The sequence below is a fragment of the Triturus cristatus genome, chromosome 4_1 (genome assembly GCF_964204655.1).
Source record: "Triturus cristatus chromosome 4_1, aTriCri1.1, whole genome shotgun sequence".
NCBI classification, from domain to species: Eukaryota; Metazoa; Chordata; class Amphibia; order Caudata; family Salamandridae; genus Triturus; species Triturus cristatus.
The window spans coordinates 550,065,349-550,085,463 of record NC_140585.1 but is presented as its reverse complement, the minus strand read 5'-3'; the positions used below and the strand labels follow the sequence as shown (position 1 = coordinate 550,085,463).

General features: G+C 45.5%; 1 protein-coding gene across 9 annotated transcripts in view; it reads left to right on the top strand.

Moving 5' to 3' along the window:
* UPF2 (UPF2 regulator of nonsense mediated mRNA decay) overlaps positions 1 to 20,115 on the top strand; it is a 1,571,752-nt gene that overhangs the window by 474,319 nt on the left and 1,077,318 nt on the right. For all 9 annotated transcript variants that reach the window (XM_085652863.1, XM_085652867.1, XM_085652865.1 and 6 more), the window contains one exon: positions 18,011 to 18,196. In XM_085652863.1, coding sequence (XP_085508989.1) covers positions 18,011 to 18,196 — 186 coding nt within the window. The remainder of the gene's footprint in view (positions 1 to 18,010; positions 18,197 to 20,115) is intronic.

The window sequence follows — 20,115 nt, the reverse complement described above, 5'->3', positions numbered from 1 at the left end:
TGATGCCTGTATCCTTCATCATAACCGCTGGAATAGAACCCCTGTGCACTGTGTCGTCTTGTCTTTGCCAAGGCTGGTTGAGTCTCTCCTCCAGAGACCTTTGGGCTACAAGAAGCTCCTGCATCTCTTCTACCAAGGTCTTCGTCCTCACCGCGTCCTCTGCACTGTAGGCCTGCATCTTTGGTGAGCTGCTCAAGATCCTCCTGCAAATCTTGTGTCTTCGGCCTGTGGGTCCTCTTGAGGGTCTTCTTTGGCTTTAGTAGGATGCCCTTCTTGCTCACCTGCACTTGATGAGTTTCTTGGACCGTGCTGGTCCCAATATTACACATTTTTCGTTTACCTTGTCTGTTGCTGCTGCCAAGACTTGTTGGTGCTCCTGCAGGACACCAACCACCTGGTTCTCGACTTCCAACGTGGGACAGCTTCTGAAGGGCTCTTGGTCTTCCACAGCATTGCCATGTCCTCGCAGCTGCAGCGACAAGGTCACTGTCAACTCTCCTGCATATTCCCTCATCGGCGGTCATTGGTCTTCCGTGCCTCCTGGTCACTCCTGAGTGGCATAAACTTTGTCCCCTCTGTTTGCTGGTACTTCTATTCAAACATCCATCCTTGGATTCCACTGGACTCTTTAACCTTCTTTGCCAGCTGCATCTTTTCTGAAGTCCTCCATTGTGGAATATGGTGGTTTCTGACGTCACTTAGCACCTATGCAGGCATCTTCCCTGGTGTAGGTATCCACGGGTGGGGGGGACTCTCCAACCTGCTTTCTTCCACGGGTTTTCTTCAGGGTCCACTGGGAAGGGTCCTTCTTCTTGAAAACTGTACCAGTGACTTCCCTATTGACTTGCATTGAGTATGCAGTTTTGTTTCCACTCTGCACACAGCCTCCATGGAGTTCCTGGGTACTTACCTTGGGTGGTTCCTTCTGGTTCAAGTCTTGACTTCGGTTGCAGTTTGCATTCCACTTCTTTAGTGTATGGTTTGGTCTCACCCTGGAGATCACTGTGTATTTGTGCTTACCAACCTGCCTGCCTTTTAAATATTGTGTAGATCATGTTGATATCTCTGGGTAGCAGATATACCAATGTGTTTGTGTGTATAATAAATATAACTGTTTTTGTAACTATACGGTGTGTTTCTTTTTCGTTTAACCTACACTATATGATTACTTCTGGTAAAACAAGCTGCTTAATACTCCTCCTGGACTAAGCATGAAGGCTGCTCTCCTTGGCTGCCAGGTAGAGAGCTTTCTATGGTTTATTTAAGACCACTAAAATAACCATAAGGGTTATTTGGATGCGTGCAAGGTGCTTCACTTGAATAAGTGTGCACCATATACTAATCCAGCCTTTTACCCAGGACATGGACTGGTATGAGGAACTGGGTGATGCCAGTGGTGTTGATACCTCCTCAGATTCTGGCATGTTGTCTCCCACCAACCTAACTACGGAGGAGAGGGCATCATTCGCTATGGTTGTGCGTAGGTCTGCGGAGGTCTTTGACCTGCAGCTCCCCACTGTGGCAGTCAAGACTAACGTCTTGACAGAGGTCCTGCTGCCTGGTGTCTCCAGTTTGGAACACTTGCTGCCTTTCAATGAGGCCTTGACTGATGTTCTTCTAAGAACCTGGTCCAATCCCAGCACAGGGGCTCCTGTAAACAGAACGATCACCCTGCACCAGGCAACCCAGCTTTCCTCACTGCCCACCCCACAAAGCTTGGTGGTTCAAGCTTCCACTTCCCTTGTTACATTTCCTTCCGCACTCCTGGACAGGGAATCTAAGAGACTGGAAAGCTTTGGGAAGGAAATGTTATGTTCGAGACATGTGAGCTGCAGAATTCATACTTTGTGCATAGATCACCATCTGGTGTTGGGCTCGGATGCTCGCACCTTATTGTTGTCTTGGAAGAAGTCTTTTGTAGTCACGAGATAGGTGACTCCTCCCTTGGACGATAGTGCGCATGGGCATCGACTCCATCCTGAGATTGTTTTTTTCCGCCATCGGGTTCGGATGTAACTTCGGCGCTTCGGCTCGGTACCGTGTTATCCAAACCTTTTCGACGCGCAAACCATCGCAAACTCGACGATATTGTTTTCGTTCACGTGCATTTCGACGCGCTTGCTCAAATACTCCGGTCGTCGACGTGTGCCGCTGTGCCTACCGATGCCTTTCGGGCCTACTGGTAATGGAAATGACTCCATTCAAAAAATGCCCCCAGTGTGGAGCTTAATTCCCACACAGCGACCAACACAAGGTCTGCAACCTCTGTCTCTCACCCGAGCACGAGAAGAAAACTTGCCAAGCTTGCGCCTCCTTCCGGTCCAAGAAGACTATTTATTATCGCCGGGCCCAACAACACATTATGGCGCAACAGACTTCACCGGTGCCAGAAGACATCTTCGATGAAGGCCCTGACAGTCCAGAGGCAGAGGACTCGGAGAATCTAAACATTGTATCCGAAGCAGATGACTCCGATGACCACATCACTCCAGGTCAACGAGTGAGTACAACTGCCCGACCCCACCAAACAAAAAAAGGCGGCTCCGGTCAAGACTTCGCCTTCAGGTCCTAGTCGCGACCGAAACAAAGCTTCAGAAGCCCTGCCCCCGAAGACAAAGGAAAAGCCTTCCACCGGCTCGGGACTGAGCAAGCCGCATGTCAGTGTCCCGCAAACACCATCGGCACCGTAGTTGGGAGCACATCCTTCTCCCTCAGTCTCTAAAAAGGCCTCGGTACCGCACACCTCGGCACTGAAAGAAAAGGCCTCGGATCCGAAACCAAAGCACTCGGAACCGACAAAGATTTCCGACTCGACATCGAAGACGAAGGATCCAAAAATCTGTTCAAAGGCTCCATAGCAGAAATCTAAATCCCGCTCTGAACCGAAAAAATCAGCGCCGAAAACGACTATCGAAGAGGAAGAACGTTTTCTGCCGGATCACACCGATCCGAAACAAAAAACTCTCCAAGTGAACCATAAGACAGGCCATATTGTCAGCGTTCCACACAAAGGGGAAATTGGACACCCCACACATCCCTGAGGTGCCTGTGAAGAAAAGAGACTGCAACTTCACCCTTATGACCCTCTTCTCTTGTCATTCCTACTAAACCTTCCTCTCCTCCAAAATCTCCCATACTTCCCCCACATTCACCACCACCACAGGATGATGATTGTTTAGGGGGTGGGGGATGCAACAATGACCCTTTTACTGACCCTGACACATGGGATGACTATGATGACCCAGTGGATCCTCCAGACCTTCCTGATGACAATATTAGCTTTAGTCAGCTCATTGATAGGGCTGCCCAGTACCATGGTGTTCAAATGCATAGATGGAATGGGAAATTTTAGTGCAGGCCTTGCGTGACAGCCTAACTATGGGGGAGGAAGACGAGGAATCTGATGATGCAGTCGTGGTACCGGCTCCCCTGCCAGTCACACACGCTTAGTAATTAATGGAACTCTCCTGCTAACCACCACACATACCGACTCTTCCTGGCTAGGCGCTATGGGGGGGACACTGGGGGGGGGGGGGGGGGAGGACTGTGGAAGAAGAATGCGAGATCCATGAGAATCTTGGGGGTGAGGGGGGTTAACTTTAAAAGCAGGCAGCGGATTTCCCCACTAGACGACCGTACTTGTAAGAAATGTAAAGATGTAACATATGGCTAAGTGGTGCCGCCCGGTCTCCGGGATGTGAGCAGTACAGTACGGCTGTGTGTACCGCACGGATGTATGACTAAGGGGGGCGAGAAATCTGCGTTAATGGCATTTATCCTGAGTGTTATACAGTAAATTGGGACCTGCAATAAAAATGGTTTGACAAAAAAAAAAAAATTGTGTGCAAATGCATTCAGACCCCACAAAGGAAGACTTCCTAATAGACACTTTTGAACAGTCACAAAGGACAGTACAAACTCTACCCATGTTAAAAGGCGTAATTAAACATGCCCCAGAGATATTTAAAGACCCTGTAAGGGCTAGAATTCTCAATCCTCGGATTGATAAAAAATATAAACCCGCACCTAATGATCCCACCTACATTAAGGGCCAACTTCCCTTAGACTCCCTGGTAGTTAGCTTGAAACCCTAATGCAGCATTTGCCAGATCAATATAAAGGCAAAGCTAATGATTTGATCCAGGTGGGCAAATTAATAACAAATGCATCAATTAAGTGTGCCCCGATGCAGCAGACACCGCATCTAGATCCATCAACAGTAGTGTGTTACATAAGGAGACATGCCTGGCTGCACATTTCTTGGTTCAAACAAGAAGTGCATACTATTATCCTCAATCACCCGTTCAATCATAAACAACTTTTTGGCCCAGCTGTGGATACAGCTTTAGAAAAAATGAAAAAGGACACGGAGACTGCTAAATCCATGGGAGCATTACAGTCTCCATCTACACACGGCTCCTTTCGACGCTCTTTTTATAGAGGAGCATCCAAAAACATCATTACAGACACTGCTTCTTCCACCTATAAAAGCCCCACACAAACATTCCCCAATAAGGGATTTTTAGAGGTGGGTACAGGGGAAATAATAACAAAGGTAGAGGCCGAGGTAAAAACAACGCCCGCGCCTCTCTCACTAATAAACAGTGACATCCCTCCACTCCCTCCAGACCATTCAATTCCGGTCGGAGGGAGACTCGCAGTTCCTACCTGTCTGAAATTCCATCACTACAGACAAGTAGGTAAGACAAATTATCCAGTATGGTTACCTTGAGAAGTTGGCCTGATATATGATGTCACTAATTCTAGTGTACACCCTGTATCAGTCCAAACAACCCTTATGGTGATTGGTTGTAAAGTCAACCTTATAGACCAGCTATCCTAGTGGTAGCATGGACAAGAGCAGTCTTAGGCTAAACTCTGTATGGCATGTGAAGCCAGCTGTTATACCATTTGTAATCCCTTGAATACCAAATGAAAGGACACCACAACAGATGTATATACAAATAGAATGTATTTATTCTATTCAAAATACCCTCAGCACTCTTTATGAGATTTGAGGTAAGTACAACACAGTCTTATTTAAGCATACATTAAGTAACACAGGTAAGTAATACAGTTAGGCCCTAGGGGCCACGCAAACCATATACTAAGTAAGTGGTATAAGAACCACTGTCATGAACACAGGTTAGGCCTAGGCCTAGGGAATCGCTGGGGCTACACTATACTACCAAAGGTTAGGAAGTGGGAGGGTGGGAGGCCCACGGGATTCAGGTGCAGAGTGGAAAATCTCACACGTAAGTCGATAGAAATAGTAGTAGTTAGAAATTAAGAGTTTTAGGACACTTCTGGAATAGCTAGGAGTTCGAGACTTGGAAACTAGACCCTAGGATAGTCAATACCCTTGTGAGCACCGGAGTACTCAAGTTACCTAGCCCACGGGCTGCGGGTGCATAGGTGTGAACTTGCGTCGGGTTTCGTCGTTGACTCGTATGGATGCCTGAAGGAAAGTTGCTGACAGGCAGTCGGTGAAGAGTGTCCGGTGGATCCCAAGGATGGAATCAAGAAGGAAGGTACCTGCAAGCAGAAGGGACAGAGTCTAGGTCACCAGCCAGGAAGGAACCAGGAAGGAACCAGGAAGGAACCAGGCAATGTCGTGAAGATGCAGGTGAAGAGGTGAAGCTTGTCGCAGCAGCCACGGGTACCAGGAGGCGTCGAGGACGACCAGGACCAGGAGATTAGCTGTCCCACAAAGGCTCTTGCTGTCGGCGGTGTCTATGTCGAGCTAGGACCCAACAAGCCTTGGCAAGCGAAACCCACGCAGAATGGAGGACTTGCTTCTGGTGCAGACCAGGAAGGTCTGGGGTGGTTCTCTTTTACAGAGGAGCGAGTGTCAGTCTGGAAGAGCCGGACCAGCAACATAGAATCAAAGGTTCGTCGTCGCAGAGGTCACTAGCCAACAGGCCAGCAACCGGACAAAACGTCGAACAACTCAAGTGCAGAAGGGCCCCACGCAGAACACGTGAAGTGTGGAGAGCTGATCTTCTTTGCAGATGATGCTCGGGATTGGGGCTTCTGAATTCCCCAAGCACAGCCTCGAGGGAGCCTCAGAAGTCTCGCTAGTCAGTTACTAGCCACTTTTCCCAAGTCGCCGGTCCCACGTCCCTCGTCGCCTCCACGGGTCTCAGCTTTGCTGTAGGTGTGGATCTGGTTCAGAGGTGTCTGGAAGTCTCAGCGCTGGTCAGTCTCTGCAGTCGTCCCTCGCAGGATCAGTCGCAAAGCAAGCAGCGGTCGCTGGATGGTGCCTGGTTGCCCAGGGTGGTCACTCCTTGGCCACAAGGAGATTCTTCAGTCTTCTTCCTGAGGTTGAATGTCGAAGGTCCAGAGTTTCTGTTCAAGTTGCAGATTTAGGATAATCTAATTCTGCAGGGCTCAGCTACCTACTGATATACTGGGCTAGTGGGCTGGGCTACCTGCAAGGTCCCTCCTATGGGTAAGACCAGGAAGGGGAGTGGTTACACCCCCTTTCCTTTTTCCAGTTTCGCGCCAGAGCTGGGCATGGAGTGCCCCAGCGCTGGTTTGAACTGGACTATGCATGGGACACCTAGTGTGCCCAAAGAGTGTCTAGTTTCTTTCATCCCTCCCTGCCCCAATACACTAAGTCCTGTCTGGGGTGGTGCTAGCACCTCCAAAGGCAGGAAACCTGTTGTCCAAGCCTCCCTCGCTGGAAGGACTCCCAGCAGCAGGAGGTCAGACTTGTGTCTGTGGCAGCAGCATCCATTTTGTGATGCTGGGGCTCTGGTTAACTTTAACCGGGTAAGTAGGTCTCAACATGTCTTCTCCCTCTAGAAGGGAGGAATAATATCCTCATCGCCAGAAATGGTATGGGGGTATTATTCCAAAGTGTTAGACACCTTACACGACATGTTTTGATACAGCCAAACCATAGTTACCATAACCGTTTAAGATTATAAGGCACTTTAAGAGTATATGGTAGGCTATATCATAGAACAGCTATAAGGACATGGTTCCGAAAGCTGCAGACAGGCTCAGCTCATGCTAGAGCACCATCTCACATGTTACCACGCACTCTGCCTCCAGGATTGTTAAAGCCTGCCATAGGAGTGGCTGATAGGTACACATGTGTCTATATATAAGGTAGGTATAGGAATACTACACCTAAGCAAGGGATGATTACACAACCTTGCCCCATCTGAGTGATCAGCCAGTTGTGTCATAATGGAAGGCCAGCCAGGGGTGGCATAATACATGCTGCAGCCCCTGGTAGGCCTAGGGTACACCTATGCCCTGGGTACCTAAGGTACACTGTACAGGGACCTATAAGGTGATCCTTACCAATTGGGTTATGTACCTAAAGTACATAGTATGAATTTAGAGAGAGAACAGCTGGGCTGTGGGTCTGATTAGCAGGCCCACAGCCACATCTAAGTCGAAAACCAGTGAAGCAAAAGCAAAAAGTGGGGGTGAACATAGAAAGCAGACCCTACTCTCCTACAGTTACTGCCTGGAACTTACTGCAACTCCCCTCAACATACTGCCCAAACAACGTCCCATGTCCACGGAACATTTGACGCTCCTAAAACAGGAAGTTCTCTCACTGCTTCAAAAGCATGCAATAGAACTCGTTCCCTTACAGCATCACGGTACTCAAAGACCAATACTGGACCTCAGACCTCTCAATCTTTACATACAGTTAGATCCTTTTCACATCATCACTCTTCAACAAGTCCTTCCACTGCTTCAACAAGGCAACTTCCGTGCCACACTAGACCTCAAGTACGCCTACTTCCATATTCCCATACACCCTGCTCACAGCAAATATCTAAGGTTCACAGTGGACGGCCAACACTACCAGTTCAAAGTTCTGCCATTTGGGGTGACCACGGCACCCAGAGTGTTCACAAAGTGCCCTGCAGTAGTAGCAGCGCACTTGCGAAGGCAGCAAATCCATGTATTTCCATACCTCGACGACTAGCTGATAAAAGCCAAGTCATACAACCAATGTGTTCACCACACTTATCAAACTATCCAGCTGCTACACAGCTTGGGGTTCACAGTGAATTACACCAAGTCACACCTTCAACCCTCCTACCTACATCAGTACCTAGGAGCCACAATAGACACTTCCAAAGATATAGCATACCCCAATCCAGCCAGGATAGCCAGTATGCAAACCCTCATCACATTTTTTGGTGTACCTGTCTTCCATTTGTAATAGTTTGTTCTCCATAAATTCCACCCCTCACATCAGCTGTTGCCACAAAAATCACGATCTATTTGATATAATTTTCACAGTTGTAGTAAATTCCAAAATATTGAACAAGAGCGGCACTTTGTTTCTGACAGCCTATCCTGGAATTATGCTGCAGGATACAATCTTTTTTAAACAGGTTGACTCCCCCGCCCCCCCGCCAAATCAGAACTTGTCACAAGGTTAGTAAATGCAATAGACCACTGTTTTCGTATTACAGATGAAACGCTGCTTCTCAAAGATAATAATCCTATTGAATAAAAGCTCTATTTAACTACCTGCTTGGACCAGATGTTCTCTCATGTTCTTTCCTTTTTTGAATGCGAACAGAGGGTCTGGAAGGTTGAAATTGGAGAGTAGTTTCCAGGTGGACCTAATCTATATTTTAAAATCAAATTTGCAATGGGATCGTACGTTTAACATGTCACGGATATGGTCTGATCTAATACTTTCAGCGCCAACAGTGTTTCCCTTGATGTGTGTGTACCATGCCCTATTTAATGAGGGCCACACAAGTTTCCTCAGGTAACCACTTGCCAGCATTTCACAAAGAATATCACCATTCGGAAAGTTGTCTCTGTGGGTGCTGTTTCTACAGACACTAAAACTTTCAGAGGTGCTGATTTTTTTCCCAAGTATCTACAGTGGCTACTTGTGAAATGTAATTGTGTTCCTCTCAGTGAATTTGGAGTAAAAGCTTTTTATTCAAACCCCATGACATGCCTTAATCCAAAGGACCAGTAACATCGAGTCTTAAGCACAGGTCTCTTCAGACCTCTTTGTGTGTTTCTACGATTGACTTGTACAGCTTTTAGCACTAATGTACATGCTTTTAGTGAATCTTTTGCACTTTACATTGTTGTGTCCTGAAGAAGCCATAAAACTTTGGCTCAAATTCATCAACCATGTTTTCTAATGAGCTTGACACCAGATTTGCAAGACCGCAAAAAACAACCGGTCTGGAGGATATTTCAGACAATGATAGGTGCTCCCATTTTACCTCCATGACCTAATGTTGAACTATGTGTTGGCGTACCACAGATTAATAATGTGTGGTGAATGTCTTTCCTAAAGCGTTTTAGGGCAAGTACAATGCATACTAAAATAATCTTCACCGGAATAGAGGTATTGATCATTGGAATAAAATTGTGAGAATTTTGCGATCATCAATTTCTTTTCTCCGAAATGTGTTGTATTGGCATGTAACTTTTGGAAAGTTTTCAAATTAAAGATGTGTCTAAACAATAGGAACTATGTGTAATTTTGTGGAGTCAAACAAAATTGCATGTCTGTTAATAATGAATTGTATCATTGTGTTAATGTATCCTTGCTGAGAACCCTTGTTTTTCCATGAGTTTACGCCCAAGTATGCAAGGGTTATACAGGCTTCATCAGCTATTACCTAGGGCCACATTTAAAGGCAGCAGGGGCTCCGAAGTAGGGGTGTCTGGTTGCAAAATGTCAATAAGCTTCACTTTAGTTTCCACTGTTGGCAACTGCAGTTCCAACTCCTCTGTTCCCCCTTGTACTAAAAGAGCAAAAGAGGTGCTTTCCTTTCTAGGGTGGTCCAAATGGGGAGACCAGTTCTGTCTCTGGTGAAGTGTCTAGGCCACTAGTGTTTTTGAGATCTAAATCTAAATCACCATCATTGTAGTGAGTGGGCAACAAATTGTCATGGTCAAATGGGCAACTCTCTCCTTCAAGCAAGCAGCCATTGTACCCATCTTAAAGAAACCTAATACCGATCCCTCTACACTCAGTAACTACAGACCCATTTCCCTTCTCCCTTACCTAGGAAAAATTCTGGAGACCTACGTTACCCGCTGCCTGAGCTCTTTCATAGAGGAATCTTCCTTCTTGGACTCTCAACAAGCGGGTTTCAGACCCCTCCACTCCACCGAGGCGGTCATAGTAGCAGTCATGGTCGATCATACCATCTTGATCGACCGTGTCCACAATGCCGGTATCCAGGGAGTGGCCCTTGTCTGGCTCAGATCCTTCCTTCACCAGCGATCACAGTCCGTCCATCTCTCCACTTTGTCCGCACCCTACACATCCCTTCCTTGCGGCGTCCCTCAGGGCTCGGCATTATCCCCTCTTCTTTTTAATTTGTATCTCCAACCCCTCCTAGTTTCCCTCCGCAACTCCCCGGCCACAATTTTTAATTATGCGGACGACCTTCAGTTAATTTTTCCCATTGACTCCTTCCCTTCCTCCCGCTTTAATTTCCAGTCCACCATGATGTCCATTGCGGAATGGATGTATCACAGCCACTTAAAGCTGAACCCTACAAAAACTGAGCTTTTCTTGGTAGGTGGCCCCAATCACCCATGGAACTCCTTCTTCTGGCCTTCATCTTTAGGGTCTGCACCCACTCCTCTGCGCTCTGTCAAAGGCCTGGGGGTGATCATTTCTGATGACCTTTCGATGAAACCGCAAATCAACTCGGTCACCTCAGCCTGTTTCTTCCATCTCAGGCGGATTCGCAAGATCAGTAGGTTTCTCACCAAAGAAGCCCTGACCCTAGTGGTCATTGCACTTATCACCTCCAGGCTCGACTACGCCAACATGTTGTACGCGGGCATTCCTGCCTGCCACCTTCATCGATTACAGCTGGTGCAGAATCAGGCTGCCCTCCTGATCTTCCACCAGTCCAAATATCGGCATGTCACTCCCCTCCTCCACAGTCTGCATTGGCTCCCTATTTCCAAACGCTGCATTTTCAAACTGGCATGTTCTACCTTTAAGGCCCTCTCGGATGCAGCCCCCGCCTTTATTTCTTCGAGCCTGTCCCGTCACATCCCCGCTAGAGCTCTCCGATCCGCATCTCTTAATCTCCTTGATACCCCTAAGTATAAAAGGAAAAAGCACGGTGGCCTGTCCTTTTCTGTCCTGGCTCCGTCCACCTGGAACTCTCGTTCTCGTTCTCGCTACTGTGGAGCTGTCAGCGCTGACAGCTCCACAGTAGCGAGAACGCGAGGATTACGAAGAGCAAGAAAAGGAACTTCAAGCCTTCTCCCTTTGAAAAATCAAAACTTCAAACGGCTTTGGAATCCACTAAAAACAACATAAGAGATACCAGCAAAGAAACGAACAGGTATCTCCCACCAAATTGGAACACAGCCTGGTCAAGAGAACACTATCGGCTTGAGCCACATAGGCAAAACAAGAGTATAGGAGACCAGCAAGAATAGATGTCCACACTACAGTAAAGCAAGCCCTGAAGAAGACCTTTCCACGACTTTGTAGGTCCATATACAAAGGTCGAAACGCGTAGGCTATATATAAAAATCAGTCTAGCAGAGATCCTGAAAAAACAGGGATAGCGGAAATAACTTCCATTTTTTTCCCTCCCCTAAATAACAGGAACCTAATAAATATAAGGTTACCCCATGCCTGTAAATTGAAAACATTGTTTCTGACTCTGCATAGGACCAGCAAAATCCAACTATTTTGAGGAACAATTAGTTTAAGGTCACAAAGGTGAAAAATATTGGACTTTTTCATACAGATTTGAAAAAACTAATGGTGGAGAACCTAGTCACATAACGTCATATTATTTGTTTTTTGTATATGTTTGTGTAAAAAATGTAAATATTATGTACAGGATATATGTGTGAATATTGTAAAAAACAAAGGAGCCTATTGTTGTAGAGTTTACCCTGTATATAGAAAATTGAAAAAAAGCAAAATGATATTGGTTTTCTCAGTCAATAAAAAGGACTGATGATCAAATAGTACTGTGATTTATGGGTTCAGAGGTAAACATATGTTTATAATAGAGTCCTCATACAGCATTGTTGTGCCTTAGTAATCTCATAATGAGACATTGTGTATCTACTTTAGCACTGATCCAGTTCCGATAATTGTATATGGGTCAGATCTGGAATCAGCTCGAATCCTAACCTGGACAGAACCAGTGTAGCCTTTGGGATGTGTTCTTGCTCAGTTGGTTCTGAGGCATCTTGGTCTCCTGGCTTTGTGCATTCTTCTGACGCTTATTAAGCAGCAAGTCCTGTGTGCTGCAGTTGAACCTCTATCTTCTATGGATTCATCTGTAGTGGTGCCTCTCAGATAACATTGGTGTATTGGTCAGACTCCTCAGGACCCTCATTAGTGGTTGAAGAATTTAAGCCTGATTTCCGGCACTCTTTTCTCCCTACCCTATCTGGAGGTCATAGTGGTAGCCGATGCATCAAATCTGGGTTGGGAGAGGGATATCTGAGTGAAGTGGAGAACAGAGGCCTCTAATCTCTGCTGGAACCATGGTATTACATCAGTATTCTGGAGCTGCGTGTCATCCGGTTAGGTCACAAGACCTTTCTGTCGTCCATCAAGAAGAAGAATTGTATTTAATTTGTTCAGTTAATTGAAATGATTACAGCCACTAACAAAGGCTCACAAGATAAGACTACGAATATATCTTGAAATACATGGCAATACCGAGGCAACAAGTGACGTGCATGGTGCCTATATAGGAACCAGCCCGGCTGCTGACATCGGTTTTTTTCTTTCCATGCAATTCAGCGCAGAGAGCTACCTCCAGTTTTTTGACTGACTTTTTCAAATCTTTTTTCGAGACCAGTGTGTAGGGATGTCCCCCAAGAACCCATTGAGGTTTAAGCCCTGTGGATCCTGTCACAGACAGATGTCTGTGACACACCACCATCTTGGTTGCTTGTAGTGCTTGAAGGTGGACCATAACTTCAAGACTTGTGAGAACTGCCGCACCATGAACCCCAAGGCACTGACGGAGCGCTACTTGAAATCCTAGTCACCAGACGCTGGTCGTCTCCATCTACTCCCAGTCTCAGCCTGAGGAAGGTTCTGTGTCCTTTCCCGGAGTCTTGCTAGGTGCTCTTCATTGTACTCAGTCATTGGTTAAGTCCCACAAAACGCAAAGAAATCAAAGATGTTGAAGCGCTGTTTGAATTCACTGAGTCCAGGTCTTCGAAAGAGGACTGGGAACGACGTCACTCAAGGACTCGCTCCCACGCGGATCCTTACTTTTGGTCTACTCCACACCCCCTGATTCAGCGACCCCATTCTTGGCACTACCGAGCCAATCATTGTTCCCAATACAGAGCCAGACTGGCACTGTCTGACGCCGAAGCGGCCGGTGACAAGGACTCGACTCTCTTGTCTGAGCCTGTGCCTATGGTATTTTGGCAGAATGATTGGGGAGGATCTGAGTATCCTTATACCTACAACCACCTTCAGGAAGCCAATGATAACTGATATGAGGAGCTAGCAAATTTCAGTTATCTGCACCCCTTAGCAGATACTGTCCTAGTGTGGATACGGTGGAAGAGACCTATGCTGTGGTGGTGAGGAGAGTGGCTGAGTCTTGGATCTTCAGCTACTCTTGGTGGCAGGCGAGACAAATGTCTTGACACAGCTGCTTCAGCCAGGAGTCAACTCCTCAGAGCCCCTTCTTACTCTTACTGATGCTCCTGCTGAATTTCTGTGTAGGGCCTGTGACAAACCCTGCACAGGGGCACCACTACATAGGACAATTGCATTTTGCCAGGAGCTAGCAAATTTCAGTTATCTGCACCCCTTAGCAGATACTGTCCTAGTGTGGATACGGTAGATGAGACCTATGCTGTGGTGGTGAGGAGAGTGGCTGAGTCTTGGACCTTCAGCTACTCTTGGTGGCAGGCGAGACGAATGTCTTGACAGATGCTTCAGCCAGGAGTCACCTCCTCAGAGCCCCTTCTTACTCTTGCTCCTGCTGAATTTGTGTAGGGCCTGTGACAAACCCTGCACAGGGGCACCACTACATAGGACAATTTTATTTTTCCATTTCCCCACTCCGGGAAACTCCGCTTTCCTCACCCAGCACCACAATGCAGAGACTGGTAGTCCAGGCCACCACTTCCAAATTCATTCCTGGCGCATTCCGTACCACACCACCGGCTAGGGAATCCAAAAGTCTGGACACCATTGGTAATATGTTCTTTTCTGCTTGCCTTTCAAAGCGGTTTGTGAGCACTGCTTGCGGTTTGGGATTCTGTTGCTCAAGGGCTGCCCATGGTTCAGAGTAGGCCTGAGCCATACTGTCACAGGCTATTTCAGATGGCAGAGATGCAGCAAAATTCACCGTTCGATGCATACTGGAAACAACCAATTCACTAGGCATATCGGTTGCATCACCAGTGGCACTCAACCTGCACGCCTGGCTAACGTTGATTGGGTTTTCGGCGCATATCCAAGTATTCCTTATGGACGTGTCCTTCCATGGAAGCGGTCTCTTCGGAGACCAGGCAGATTCAGAGCTGGAGCGCTTAAAGACAGCTGAACTATTGCCAGATCCTTGGGCCTCTCCATGGCCCCATGCTAACCTTCCGTGGCCACAGTAGGGGCTACACGTCCATTACAGTCCAGCCACCACAGCCAAAAGGCTCCCCAGTGCTTTCGTAGACTCCATTTTCATAAGCGTTGTGGGAAAATCAGCCAGAGATCGAACCAGTTGGAAAGTACACTAGTGTGGTTCGGCCTGTAAAAAGCAATTCTTGGTCCTCCATTTTTTTTAGACATTTTTTGTTGAGAACAGAAATAAATCATCATCTAGTGTTGGGGACGGGGAGATATAGTGTAGTACAGGCCCAGGATTAGGGTATCAGTCGACGTTTCGACCCTGCTTAATCCATAGAGTGTAATTTACAACCTCTGCTTGCCCCCTGTCCTGAAGAAGACCCTTCTTCAGGACAGGGGGCAGTGTAAGAGGCAACCTGACCAGGATAAACACAAAATTAAAATAATTCTTGTATTAAGAATTGATGTGGTGTTTTAAAGTGGGTGCGTGCACTACTGACCTATATCTGGTGCCTGGTAGTAGTGGACCAAAGCACAGCTCCGGTCGCTGGGTAGTTTGTAAATAGAGGCAAAAATGTGTTTGAGAGGATCAAATAATGCAATAACTAAAAAGACGTTTTTGAGAAGATCAGTGAAGGACAATAACCTGCATAGTAAAATAGAGTTGGATTCGGATTGCTCATTCGATTGCCAATCAGGATGCCAGTATGGGTATCCAAAACCCAATACAATTCACCGTGAATGTATCCATTAAGTGAGGAAAAGGAACGGCATAGGTGGAAAATAAAATCCAGTACACTAGAGCCAATTATTTACCTTTCAATTGTGGTTGAGTCACAGGAGAAAGAGCTCCTCGCCCTTCGATGGCTTTCAGAATCTGACAGACACGCGGGGAATCCCATGGTTAAAGGAGCCTATTGCGTGCACGCGTCACATGCACGTCGGAGTCGGAACGGCGTACGTCACTCGGACAACTCGCTCACCCACAAACCCAAAGAGTGTGCTGGTTGGGAGAGAGTATTGGAGAAAAGACTCCTGGAGCAAAAGTCAATCAGAAAGAAGATATTAATCTACTTGTTAGTGTACTTGTAGACTAACGCATCTCTACACTTAATTTGTGAAAAATATGACAAAATGAAGTGGGTACTATACGGCTCATCACAGAATAAACACATATTAATGAAAAACAACATTGTTATAGTATTACACACAATCATAATCTAAAACCTCAATTATGGTTTAAGGTTACAGATAAAGACAAAACATGATTTACAGCAATATGCCATCCGGATGTAGCGTATTACACATAAATGTGAAAGTTTTATTTAAACACACGTTTACATACAAATATATGAGAGAGGATACATTTATTATCGCAATGTATAAGCCCGATGAAGTGTATTATACACTAATGTGAAATTAAAAAAGAAACCTGTTTATATACGTATATATCAAAAAGGAAAATGTTCATTACAAATCATTCTGTGGATGTCCACACTAATACAGGAAACATGCAGGACTATCAACACAACAGTATCTAACCTTCAGCCATTGTTCAAGGTGGCTGCCTGCCTGGCAATTTCCTCACAATCATTCAATCCTCTTAGGGTTGTGTCGAAAGTGTGTATCCATTTCCACTCTCTAAAGTTCAGGGTATTGATGAAATTGCCCCCCCAGGAATTTATGTTCACTTTCTCAATGACCCACCATCTCAGACTCTCGGCCGAATGTGGTGAAGTGCTCTTAAACTTTACTAAGGCTTCTTGGATGTTGATTACGTTACCCCATTAGTCTGTAATGGCCATCAGAATTAAGTCGTGGTTGCTATTCACGCTACTTTCTGGTGCCAAGATAGACATACTGTTCCCTCTCAATTTCTTACTGAAAACAGAGAAATTCAGGAAGCTCAGGTTCTGTCTATCCTAGAGACTAGAAGTCTGTGCTGAACTTGCAGTACACCTATTTCCATGCTCCTGTCCTGCCTGACTACAGGTACTACCTGCGGTTCACATTGTGCCCCATGGATGGTGAACACTGTTCTTCAAATGAATGGGTCTCCACATTAATGGGTCCTCCATTTGAGCCCTTGCACAAGGTGGGTATTCAAGTAACTTTCATGGTAATTGGCTTTTCTGGAGGGTGTATCTTCTATCAGCGAGATGAGCGAGTTTTAAGATTTGGTTTCTGAGGAAATAAGTTATGTTTTCCATCGTTACAAAGGTTTACTTAAGAACAAGTTCCTCTTTTTTGCTAGAAGTGGTATTGGTTTTTTATGGCAACCACCTAATCTCACCTACAATTTTCTTTCCAGTACATTAGTCACCGACAGAAAGATCTCAGCATTCCCTGTATGTGACGTGAGCTGTAAAATATTACCTGGATGGAACCAAAGACATTAGAGAAACAAACCCCTTGTTTATAACTTACAGGGAAATCCGGTCAGTCATGCTTCATGTTAACAAAGCATAGCTAGGTGAATAGTGCTCTCCATAATTATATTATCAGGAGGACAACAGACCCATTTTGTGTAAGCCACAAGCACATTCTACTTTTGTGGGGTGGAGAAAAGCAGTCACAGTTCCCTTGATAAGAAGCAGCAGCTAGAAGGTGTCTACTCTTTCACCAAACATTACTGCATTGACTCTGACTCCAGGACTGATACTATGGTAGGTCATCCCTCAGTGCATGCTTTAGTTCCCTAGGAGAATTAAAATCATCTCTTCACTTTCAACTTTGGAACCCTCCTCTAAGGTGTCCATTTATTAGCTTTTTATTCTGTCCTTCTGTTTATGGCTATCAGAGAGAGGGTACAAGTTACATTATCTATAATATTAGTTCTATGTCCATGATATTCTCTCTGAATCCTTGATGTTAGTGTAAAGTGTGTCATGGAGGATCCTTTCAGTGCATTTCCTTAGAAACTTAACTGCCTCAAGGACTCGTCACTGAAGGCTGGCTGCTTCAGAAATTGGTTAAAGATGCATATTCAACGTAACACTGTCTGTCCTTAGCCTATTGCAGACTATATTTTCCCTTTACTTCTGCGGTGTTTTCACCAACTATACTATGCATTTAATTCGGGTAATTGGAGTTGCCAAAAATGATATGTAGAAAAACGTTGCCTCTTTCAGGTATGGCATTTTTTTGCGTGTGTAAAACATATGAAAAAATGGTGTTCCGGGGATCCTGTACATGCGTGTCCAGTAACGAGAAAAAAGCATCACAACTTCATAGTCTTATGTATATCAAGCTAGAGTAAAACCAGGAAGATTTACCTAAAATGCTCATTAAGTTCTTTGCAACCACTGTGGAGAAAAAGTCTGCTGGTTGGGACCATTCCCCCTTCCCCTGATAATACCAAATTAACTGTAAATATTGAAATAATGTGAACAAATATTGAGTGAGAATAAGCTGAATCGTGTTTATAAAGTGGAAATTAATTTATAAAATGTTTGTTTTCAGGAACAAATGATGCGTAAGAAGCAAGCAATGCATCTGGATGCACGTTACGTCACAATGGTTGAGAATGCTTACTATTATTGCAATCCTCCTCCTGCAGAGAAAACTGTGAGAAAGAAGCGTCCACCTTTACAAGAATACATTCGAAAGCTTCTTTACAAAGATCTTTCAAAGGTCACCACTGAAAAGGTAAAATTTATAAGTGGTTTTGGTCATTAGGCTACCATATCAAATCAGCCATTTTGCGAATAAGAGAAGCTGTAACTAGTGGAAGTGGGTAAAATAAGTGAGAAAGACCGATTGAGACCCACAACGCTAGTACATGTGATAAGCTCAGCCCACTGGGTTAAGGCACGAAAGCCTTTTGGTGAGAGACTGACAACCTGAGTTGAGTCTTGGGACACCAAGGGAATAGCAAATTGTAATTGTATGTATAAAGCGCGTACTACCTTTGACGTGGTGCAAGTTCTTTTTGGTGAGTAGCACACTACTCCGAAATCGAAAATGTATTAGTGGTAAATTTGTATATGGAAATATGAAATTAATTTGAGCAGTGGACATGTAAGTCTGTTAGTTGAATTGAAAAGGATAGTGGAGGGATAGAAGAGAGAAGGGTCTAGAAAGTGTTTATTTGGTGATCATAGCAGTAGGAGCAGATTTGGGATGTGTAAAGGAGAGATGGGGGAGGGAAGAGTCGCAAAGTAGATTAGGGAGAGAGATGAGGTATTGAATGAATGTAGGAGGAATACATCAGGGAAGGGTTTAGAAAGGCCTGTCTGGGAGATCTGAATAGTTGGAGGTTGAGATGATACAAGGAGGGGTAGAGGAGGGAAGGGTCTAGAAAGGGTTATTTTGGATTTCAAGTAGTAGAATGAGTCATAGTGGAGGTAGAGGAAATATTGAGTGTTATATGGTGAGATAAAGGATAATGCATTGGAGATGCTGAATTAGGAGAAAAGTAATACATTTAAAGATACATAATTAAATGGAAGGTGTTTGTTTAAAGAGACATAATTAAATGGAAGGTGTTTGTACGTGTGTGTGTGTGTATATGGAAGGAGGTATATCTAGACTTAAGTTGTATTTAATAAACTCAAACTTTCATGTGTTGCTGTACTTTAAGCAAATATATTTGTTTTTGTCTTTTTGTTTTTACTTCTAATTCAACAGTGAAACAATTGTAAATAGTTATGATAATTTTTTTTTTATTTATACAGTGACCTATATACATGTTAAACATAAATATTATAACCTCAAGTAATATGTACATTTGTTAACCCTCTCTGTGCATTGTACACGTGGGTGCCGTCCGACGCAAAAGTGCTCCTAGGCTTCGGATGGCTCCCGCGCGTTTGATGCCATGGCACTGGAAATCCCTCTAGTGCGGGCACCAGAGGGGTTTCTTCCCAGCTCCACAGGATGTTCCCCTGGTTTCCATGAAATATCGATCCTGCGCGCACGTCACGCTGGCGTCATTTCAGTGGAACCGAAACTTAAATGAGCCAAGAGGCTCATTTCAGTTTTGTTTTTTATGTGCTATGGGGTCTATCTCAGCCCCCGAGCATGTAGAAAGACAGGAGAGGTATCATTGGAAAGGGGAAAATCTCCCCTTTCCAATGGTACCCCTGCCTAGTGGATCCTTGCTTGCGGATCACCCCAGGAGGCTGATCCCCAAGCAGGGATCCACCCACTGGACACCAGGGAGGGGGTGTGGCCCCTTGGGCAAGGGCCTTTCCTCCCCCCAAAATAATTTGGGGAAAATCAGTCTTTCTGCATGCCACGGATTATTTTTTATATTGAATTTATGGGTGGGGGCTGCCCGAGATGGGCATTCCAATGCCCCCACCACCTGCAAAATTCCAGTCTTTCTGCTCCACCTTGGTGAGAGATGAGGCTATAGCCCCTGATCTGCCCCACACCCCCTGGAGAGGCAGAAAGCCCCCTAGACACCAGGGGTAGTTTTTTTTTTTCAATACTTAGGGGTGGGGGCTACCAACAATGGGCATGCTAATGCCCCCACCGACAAAAAAGGCTCATCCCCCCCCCTGCCCCAGGCGGCAGATCTGGGCGATAGCCCCTTATCTTCCCCCCCTTTAGAAAGCTCACTA